Here is a 10,500-nt window from a genome sequence, read left to right on the forward strand (position 1 = left end):
CACATGATCTAATCAGGTACATTGGTCGTAGTGGGAAGGCTACCCAAAATGTGCTTGCCATTGTTGACTTCGACCTGCGATTCACATATGCATCTATTGGACAACCAGGATCAATGCATGATACTAGTGTCTTGTTTCACACGTTGGAGCATGATAGGGACTTGTTTCCACATCCTCCTTCAGGTAAAATCAATATTTTTATATGATATTCGCCTTTCCAAATTCATTTTGTTAATGTGTCACGATGTTCTAATTTACTTTACTACTTTGCCTTAGGAAAATATTATACTGTTGATGCGGGATATCCCAATAGGCATGGCTACTTGGCCCGATACAAGGGTGAAAGGTATCATGTTCCTGACTGGAGAAGGGGTACGACACCAAATGGTGAGCAAGAGCATTTTAATCATTTGCACTCAAGTATTCGTAATGCAGTGGAACACACATTTGGTGTGTGAAAAATGAAGTGGCGTATACTTCTAAAGATGCCAAGTTACTCTATGGATAAACAAAAGATGATTGTCGCAGCTAGCATGTGCCTGCATAACTATATCCGTGAAAACGATCAAGATGACAAATATTTTCATAAGTGTGATCGCAGTCTTGAATATGTGCCAACCATTCCTTGTAGATACAGAAATGCATCCGACACATGGTGTCCGTACTCCAATGATCGCTCCATGGATAAATTTTGTGATGACATTGCAAAAGCAATCTTACTTTCTAGGTCTTCTTGAGCATGATGTATGAAACTGTCAATATGGATGTATAAATAAGAAAGTAGGACGCAATATTATATAGCTCATATGACTATGTTTAATGTCGTAATATTCATATGTTATATATATGCCCCTTACATGTGTACAACTAAATAAATGAGGCATGTGTACTATGGACATTTTCCTTATACACGATTCGAAAAACATAGGAGGAGCTATTTTGCCAAATGAAAATATAAAACAGCTCTGGCTCCTCTAGAGAAGCTAATGAGCCAAAGAAGCTAGAGCCAAAGCCGTTTTTAGAGGAGCTAGAGCCTTGCCAAAGGGGGCTTATTAATTTGTATATGTATAGCTCAGCTCTACAGAACAGAAGCTGTGACACTATGCATCTAATCTATCACGACTTGCATTGCTGGTGAAGCGCGGCCAGCAGATCATCTTCATGACGTTATTTAGCCGTCCGAGATTGTGCTGCCGTATAAGGATCCATCCAGGAATTGTCCTCCGCAGCAGCCACCTCCCATCTCCTGTTGAATACCTGCATCTCCTTGAAAGATCGCAACCTCACCGCCGCGCGCCCCGCCGACGGCGTCGCCGTGCCGCCGTCAATGAGCATGGGGACGCCGCGGTGGAGCACGTACTCGCTGTCGACGACGCCAACATTGCGAGCGCGTCCGCCCTGCGCGCAGTATCCGAGCCTGTAGTCGAGCCCCCAGCCGTGGATGAGGTCATTCTGCAGCATTCCCCACACGCACCGCCACGCCGCGCGCGAGAACACGGGCACCATCACCTCCACCCACCCCTCGCACGGCGGCCCGACGCTGTCGCCGTCGCAGCGGACGTTCCGCACGCGCCGGTGCACGCCGTCCGCTGTCGGCAGCAGCGCGCGCGCCGTGATGGCGTGGTGGATCTCGGAGCGCCGGTCCAACGCCGGCTGCGACACCTCGAGGCCCTCTCGCCTGACGACGTCGAGGTACCTGACGGGGTCGAAGGCGTCGACCTCGATGTCCTCGTCCCACACGAACACGTAGTCATACGCCGCCACCACGTCCGGGTGCAGGAACCGCTTGGCGAACCACCACTTGGTCTGCCCCCGCGCGGCGACGTGCACCGCGCGGTCCGACCACTCCATGCCGCCCCACTGCTCCACCGCGCCGTCGTAGTGGAATAGCATCACGGTGAAGTCGGCCGCGGGGAACTTGGACACGAGCTTGTCCACGACCGCCTTGTTCTTGATCCCGACGGGGACGGCCAAGAGGCTCTTGGGCTTTGGCGCTGCTTCATGCCTCCGCTCGGGGTCGCCGGCTAGTGACGCTTCCATCTCCAGGTTTGTGGTTTCACGGACGAGCCCCCTTGGGAGCAGCGGCGCCGGCGGTCCGTGCTGTTGGTTAGCGAAGTCGATGTTGCTGCCGGCTTCTTTGATGACCTCGACGCGTAGTATTTTGCGAGGAAGGGGGCTATCGTTTACAAGGACGCCCCGTGCCGGCGTGTTGCCCCTGTGATGAAGTGTGGCGACGCCGCCGGCGACAACCAACAGCAGCACGAGGAAGATGAGCGCCGCTACGGATCCGACGCTGCGCAGGGAGAAGCGTTTCGCGCTTGACGAGCCCATGGCCGCAGCAGTGTTGCAGGATCGGAACGAGAGGTTACTGCGGTTGCTGTGTTGTTGCGGCGGTGCGTGCGTGGTTCGTAATTATATATAGGCCCGTACTAAGGGGCATTGACTATCGAATGCGACTCGGAACTTGGTTCAGATCGAGTTCACGCAGGAGTCCGACTACCGACGACGACACAAGTTAGTTACCCTAAGGCGCGGAAATCTGGATCTGTTAACGACGACATCGGTGTAGATATCTACACATGATTTTTTCCCAGTACACGTTCTCATTAGCTGCTTGTATAAATTTGTATCTAGACTTATGCAACGCAGTTTATTTGTGTTTGATTGCAAGGTCATCATATGTAGGTTTGCATAGGGCGTGATTGGTTGGCCTGCCCATCGCGCCTATGCTGGCTATATTCTGTATGCATTGACCACGCGCAAGGTGGCCTGCGCGAGTAGAGACGGGCCTGCTTTTTCACTAGTTCATCTGCATGCGTGGGGAAGTGGGTGCGGGAGCTTCGCTAGTCGGCCTGGGCGGCGCGAGCTCGGCGCGAACGGGCAGACCAACCAATCATGTGGATAGTGTTTTGGAGGATCAAACATAATGACATTATCAGTAGTGGTGTGACCGAGTTCGGTAGAGCCTTATAATGTTATGGTGGTGGCATTGATCGACTCATAGGGACTTAAGCGATGCCTATACCACTCAGACAGGTCGGGTTTGACAATCACTATCGAACTCGCTTTCTTTGTCTAGTGCTCCAAGCACTCGTCAAAGGCTTTTTTTTCACTCGACAAAGAGCAGGTGTAATCTCCTCTACCACTCCACCATATCTCTCAATTATGTCTATATAATGTTTTCCTTCTCCACATATAATAACAAATCAGGTGTAAATCGATTGTCCGAGGCATTAAATGAATTTAAATGAAAAAGTTGTAACTACAAAGTTGCGTAACTTTTCGAGATCTACAACTTTATTTTATTAGTAGTTCCTTCATTCGAGGTAACCAATTTTGAATTTCAAATTTTAAAAATTCAAACATATTTTTCTATGACAAGATGATTTCAAATCAAACAGTTGTATACTACAAACTCTCATAACTTTTCGAGACCTATAATTTTAATTTTAGTGAATTTTCAATCCGAGGTCGTTAAAAAAATCAAATTTTGAAATCCAAACATAGTTTTGCATGACAAGATTATTTCAAATAAAAAAACTGTAAACTACAAAGTTTCATAACTTTTCAAAACCTACAAGTTTCATTTTGGTGGTTTTCCATCCAAGGTTGTTGGGAAATTTGGATTTTAAAATTTTAAATTCAGAGGTAGTTTTCGTTTATAAGATGACTTCAAATCAAAAAGTTGCCAACTATAAAATTCTACAACTTCTCAAGATCTACAAAGTTTATTTTTTTGTTGGTCATTTATTCGTCCAACATGATGGTCCAAACATTGTTCACAAATCTTATACATCTATCTTATAGTTTCGTAAACTACGAGAGAGATATATATAAGTTCTGTGAACAAATTTACTTTTATTTTGTCATATGAAAAAATGACCAAAATAAAAATTATACATCTTGATGTGTTATACAACTTTGTAGTTGAAAACTTTTTCATTTAAATTAATTTTCTGTTTCAAAATATGATTTAAAAATTGTATTTGCCTAGTGTCGAAAAAACACTCGGCAAAGGAGCTCTTTGCCGAGTATAAAAAACACTCGACAACTTTGTCAAGTTTTTTTACCGAGTGTTTTTTGTTTGACACTTGGCAAAAAGCTTCTTTGCTGAGTGCCCGAAAGAAAACACTCGGTAAACCATTTGGAACTCGACAAAGATGGTCTCCCCGATAGTCAATGTTATTAGTGACGACAACATTGCCAGCAGCGACATGATCGACTCCATTGGAGTCTAATGAAATCAATATTGATGGCTATGGTATGACCAGCTCCAACTAAGCTCAACAATGATATTAACGGGGAAGTCTATGCTCCTGAAGTCTATAGCCTGATATGGAGCAAAATCGATGATGATCTCGATCTCTAGGCCATCTAGCACTTGGAGACCAAATCTATGTGCACTTCTCCTAACTAGCATCGATTAGCTAAGCTTTAGGCACCCACAATATGAAATGGGCATTATGTGACAAGAGAAACTAGATGTTAGGACATGGAATGCAAAGTTTATATAGGCTCAAGACCATGGAAAGAGGGGATTTTTAAGCTGGTGCCCTCGGTTTTGCTGGCGTCCTCATTTTTACCCTTAGTCGTGTTTTTTTGCTCAGTTTTGTCCTTCCGGCGCTATAGAATAGAAGGGCAAAACTGAGCAAAAAACATGACTAAGGGTAAAAATGAGGACAACAGCAAAACCGAGGGCACCAGCTTAGGAGGGCGATTATAATCATATGCAAGATGTGCGATGAGATGTGTTGCCTAATAAGGTTCTATGGGATATTCTGGTTTAAGGATACCTCCTTATATATTCTCGAGGCAGGGTTAGAAGTTGGCTTCCTTTCTTACTTTGTTCCACTAGCTATTTGTAAGTTTTTGGAGTGTATTGAAGCCATTCGAAGCTAAAGCATGTTTGGAACACTCCATCCATTATATGAGAGCTTATACACCATATAAATACAAGACAATTTTTGGCTTTGGCAAAGTGGCCCTATAATCTTCAAGAACCAGAGCACCCGAAGCCTTGACAATTCCCTAGAGACATTGACCCTCCATGTTTGGTGTGGAGCAGTAGCAATTGGTTTACAAGGGTTGTGCAAACCTTTTTTTCTTCATTGAGAAACTCCATAGAAAGGTTCTAAGATGATAGTAGGAATCAAGAATAATTGGTGAGTAATATTGGCTTGTGGCCCTTGCTTTGCCTAGCAAGATTTTTTTGTGGCAATCTCAACAATGTGACCAAGGAAGGCTTGGTAGTAGAAACATCCTTGGTGGTGATCCAACATGTATTAGGGGTTGTGTTTTTTCATTAAAACCACATATCTCAATACATTGTTGTGATTCAAAGTTGGCCCCCATTGACTTAAGATAATCCCTTAACATATTTACATTTCACAAGTGCTTGATCATTGCCTTTATCTTTCTTAGATTAACGTAGAACAATTGATATGATTGGCTCTAGTTTGCAGCACTCTTGGTTAGTTTGGTAAGTAGAGACCACTAATAAAATATGAGTACACATTGTGCTTGCTAGTTTACTATTTTTAGTGTAAAATCAAGTTGCATGTACATGTTAAGTTTTAGTGACCCCATTAACCTCCTATGTCCCTTCATGTGACCATCTCCCCTGTTCACCATGCCCAACGCCACCAATCTTTGTTTCTAGTATAAAATTAAGTAGAATCTATATGTTAAGTTTTAGCAACCCTATTAATGCTTCACTTCATGTAGCCATCGCCCCTCTCCACCACACCCAATGTCATGAACCCTGCCACCCATAATGATCATCTACACTACACCAAATCTGCATAAATTCTAGGAGATCATACTTAAAATAAGGAGAGTATCTTCAAAAACTCCTTAAAACAACTCAACAATTTAGCATTTCTACAAAGCAAGCACTAACCCACTAAAGGTCCTTGTCAAAAATTGTTTGATAGTGTTTATATGGGTAGGTCACATGATCAAAAGTTGAAGGTAAAGGAACATGAGAAATGAAGATTTACATAGGTTTCAAATATCGATGTGAGATATTACCCTACGTCCTTGTCACACCTGGTTTTAGAAGGCAAACCAGATGCGAACTATGTACGTGCTAGGATCAAAAACTCATGTACATAATGATTACATAATTGACATCATCACACATTGCTCAAAGTAAATAGCGGAAAGGTACTTTATTACATCAAGATGTCCAAGACATCCACAGAGTCTATAACACAGTCATTAACATTATCAAAGTGCGGAATACGAAACATAGCAGATAAGGCCTTCACAGGCAGCTGACTAGGGGTTTGCCACTAACATAATTAGAACTCGTCGTAGTCCTATAACTCCTCAAAGTCCTCCATGTTGCTTGCATCTCCTCCAGAGCACTGAATACAGTGGGGAAAACCTAGGACGGGGTAGTTTTTAAAGCAAGGGTGAGTACACATCAACGTAATCAACAAATGTCCCGTTTGGCTAAAGTGGACTGGCTGTATGTGGAGTTAAGGTTAAGCATTTGCTTTTAGTTGGTCAAGTATTTATTATTAATAGTAGAGCCAAATTTTAGTAATAAACCAGTTATTACCCAAATGTACTCCCTCCAAGAGGAAATATCAGGGATCATAATTGTAACCATCATCATCATTAAACATCATCATAAAAGTATCCAAAGTTCTTCTAATCAAAGAGAATCCCAAGGCTTCTCTTAACCGTGAGCACGACTGATATACCAGTTTATAACACTCTGCAGAGGTTGCACACTTTACCCACGAGTTGTGATCTCTTTTTGCCTTGGGTCGATCAAACCCTCAAACACTACCAAGGTGAGTCAGCAAGGTTTCACTATGTAGCCTTTACAAAGACTCCCCTGGTGCATAGCTGCTCATTAGGTTTCACCAGTCGTACAAACGTGGTACACCTTCCTAAGGTGGGTGATTAACAAAACCAAATCGAATGAACCTCTGCACCCCCCTTAGCAGAGCGAGCACTACGCCCCGGTCCCCATCGACGGCCCTCCAGCAAAGCCAACTACACCCTTAGGTTCATCTAATTATTTAGCTAAGGGCGTCCCATTCCACCCTCATGGTTGCACTATTATCCTGGGTGGTCACTCAACGAACAGGTCCTTACGGAGAGGTACTCAGGAAAACATCATGAGTCCCCTAAAGTATCACAAGATCAACATCAGGATAACATCATCGTATCATAAATATTCACATCATGTTCGTTGACTAAGTTAAAGCAATGGCATAAGCTAACCATGATAACCCAAAAAGGTAAACAAGGATAAGGTAAATACAAACTAGTCAATCCTTAGGTTTTCCATAAAGTAATGCGGGATGGTGAATTATAAAGTAAGTTGGACATAATAGGTCAAAGGACACTTGCCTTCACCAGGTTGTTGCTCAGAAAGATCTTCGGCAACACACTCAGGAACCACGGGCTGCTCGTTGTCTAAATAAAGCGATCATGCATTCAATACATTTGGATAATGAAAAATGAACAACACACCAATCATGTACAAACAATTGAACACATCTCAAAAGGAAAAGTATAAACTCAAAAGGGAGTTTAGGTTATAGGGTGAACTAATCACATTTAGTAGTTTGTTATTCTTTAAGTGTTGTCAATCACCATGATTATATAATCTAATTCCACTTATTTTAATGAGACATAAAAGTTAAACCAGGGATAAATCCATACATCACATATTATTAATCTCACAAGATTAAACATCTATTTACCACTAGGGTTTCCTTTTTATTTATCTTATAAATAAATAAATTGTTACATAAACTAACCTATAGCCTAGGAATAAAATTAGGATATGCAGGCAGAGAATGATCATAATTTATTTGGACAGAGAATAATCCTATGAACATTTTGCAGTTCGAATCACTCAATTTGGAGTTCATATGCAAAAGATATGAAATAAACAAGTTTTGAAGTTTAAAATACAAAATTAGGCCTAAATCTGTGATTAAATAAAACTCTAGGGTTTAATCTGCAAGATTTCAGGGGCCTGCACGTGAAAACAAGGGACAATGGGTTGATTTCAAACAAATTGGGGGTCTCTTTAACTATTTTACCACGCGAAGGGGTATTAGGCTCTCTCGGTCATCGGATCTCAGATCAACGGTCAAAAACAGATTCCACGTGCAAGCTCGTGGACGTGGGCGCGGACGCGGACTGACCAATGGGCCAGGGCGGTCAGCGACCGAGGGGTAAATGGGCTGACAGGCCGGGCCTAGCGGCAGGGGCGCATGTGTGGGGGAGATCCGAGCGGTTGAATCTCAGGTGGGCGGTCGGGATTATATTAGGTCTGATTAGATCCGAATCGTCCGATCTCAGACGAACGCATGGGATCTAACGACCAGACCGGGCCAGTTGAAAGTCGCCTAGAGGGGGGTGAATAGGCGAAACCTGAAATTTATAAACTTTAAACACAAATTAAGGCCAGGGTTAGCGTTAGAATTAAATTGGAGTGCGGAAGATAGTTCTCCTTGCTTAGAGTTTCTCAATCAATGCGGATGACCTTTGGGAGCAAACTCAAACCAGTATGAGCAAGGGAACTTTTAGAGAGAAAAAACAAATCAAGTGAGGATTGACGAGTGAACACAGTGATTTGTTTTACTGAGGTTCGGTTCCAAAGAACCTAGTCCCCGTTGAGGAGGCTACAAAGGCCGGGTCTATTTCAACCCTTTCGCTCTCTCAATCGGTCACTTAGACCGGTTGAGTGCTTCTTCTTAATCTCACGGGTCACTAAGACCCCGCAAGGATCACCACACAATTAGGTGTCTCTTGCTTGCTTTACGATTCACTTAGAAGGTTGAGAAAGAGATGAAGAAAGCACGATTACGGAAACCAAGCAACAAGAGCGACAAATAACACACGGGTCACACTCTCTCAAGTCACTAATGATCACTTGTCTAAATTGTGAAACTTGAGAGGTTGAAAGCTTTGAGTGTGTCTTGGAGTGGATTGCTATCTCTTGTATTGAATGTGAAGGAGTGGAGTGATTGGGTGTGTTGAATGGAGGTGGTTGGGGTTGTATTTATAGCCTCCAACCACTTCCTAGCCATTGCTTCAATTCTGCCGACCGCGGATGGTCCGCGCCCCTGGTACGGACGGTCCGCCCCTGCACATCAACGACTAAAATCGCAACGGTCAGCAGCAACGGCTATATCAACGGCTATAGAGCATTTAATGCATCGTCAGATGTCAGATAAAGCAGTCGCAGACGGTCTGGCCATGTACCCCGGACGATCCGCGAGGACGCTAAAAATGAATTTTACCGAACTAGTCACCTTCGGGTTTTTCTGGTTTTTTAACGACCGGACCGCGCTTGGTCTCGGACGGTGGTCGCTTCTCCATCGAACGGTCCATAGTGTTAACTTGCGTTTTTCAGTGTTCCTGTTCGAGGCTCACCTTGATGTCGCGGACGGTCCGCCGCAAGGGCCAGGACGGTCCACGCATAGGTGTTTTTCCAAAAAGCTTCTCCTATCCGGAATAATCTACGGTATTCCGGACAGTCGACTTAGAATAGTTGTAGATGAACTTATGTACCTGAGAAATGATTAACTAGGCAAACTGGTTAGACCACAAGGTTTGTGATGGTCGTCAAACACCAAAATCGATTATAGGAAATGTTGAGGCTATTTCCCTTTCACCAGTCCCTCGACCGCTAGCGGTGGCGCTGCTCGCGTCCACGGCGGAGGCCGGAGATGAGGGCATGAGCACGCTGGGATCTGCTGGGACGCTAGGAAGGGCTCAGGGAGGTTCAGGGGAGTGCGGTAAACACGTCTAGGGGCACAACACCATCTCAAGGGCGCTGGAGGGGGCGGTTCACGACGAGATGGCTCGGCGGCGGCGCAATCCTACTCCGATGAGCAATCACGCACAACCAAGGGCAGACCAGGAGAAAATAGGGGCAGGGCTTGGTTGCTTACCTCGAGTGGAGACTCTGGGACCCTTGAACCGTGACACGGACATAGTGAGGGCCTGGGTCGATGGCGGCGGTGCTCCAGCTGCACAGGGAAAGCTCTGGTGAGCACGAGCAGAGAGAACCAGAGGGGGAGAGGGCAAATGGAGGCGTGTCTCGAGTCGCGGACACCGAGGCAGAACTTACCGAGGCAAAAGGCATGGCAAGGCCTCAACGGTGGCGGTAGAACGGATGTGCGGGCGTGGTGAACGGTGGCGGTCCTTGAGCTCATGGAAAAGGCAGCGCATGAGCAAAGGCGGGCTAGAAGGTGTCTGCGAGTGGAGGAAATGGCAGAGCGGACGGGAGGGGGTGTGAGTAGGGGTCGGACACGTGGGTAGTGGCCGGGATTTGCGCAGACGTGGGCACGAACATGGCGGTCGTGTGGACCGGAGGTTAGAGTAAGGGGAGAGCTGACAAGCAGGGCCCACAAGACAGCGGCACAGACGCGCGGATGCGGCAACGGGAAGAGGTGCCGACGGGCAGGGCTCAGATGGCAGAGGGAGGGAAGTAGAGAGCGCGCGGGCGCGAGGACTGCTGCT

At 45.2% G+C, this 10,500-nt stretch overlaps 1 protein-coding gene across 1 annotated transcript; it reads right to left on the reverse strand.

The window, feature by feature from the left end:
• Positions 1-875: 875 nt before the first annotated feature.
• Positions 876-2,331, reverse strand: LOC103632283 (uncharacterized). The gene has a single exon (XM_008654093.2). It carries the CDS (start codon positions 2,329-2,331, stop codon positions 1,168-1,170), a length of 1,164 nt encoding a protein of 387 aa, XP_008652315.2. The 3' UTR covers positions 876-1,167.
• Between the last annotated feature and the right edge of the window lie 8,169 nt (positions 2,332-10,500).

Source organism: Zea mays, chromosome 7 (assembly GCF_902167145.1).
Source record: "Zea mays cultivar B73 chromosome 7, Zm-B73-REFERENCE-NAM-5.0, whole genome shotgun sequence".
Classification (NCBI taxonomy): domain Eukaryota; kingdom Viridiplantae; phylum Streptophyta; class Magnoliopsida; order Poales; family Poaceae; genus Zea; species Zea mays.

Bases quoted from the DNA above. Each gene is read 5' to 3' on its own strand.
- LOC103632283 (XM_008654093.2), bottom strand. From the start codon at position 2,331: ATGGGCTCGTCAAGCGCGAAACGCTTCTCCCTGCGCAGCGTCGGATCC.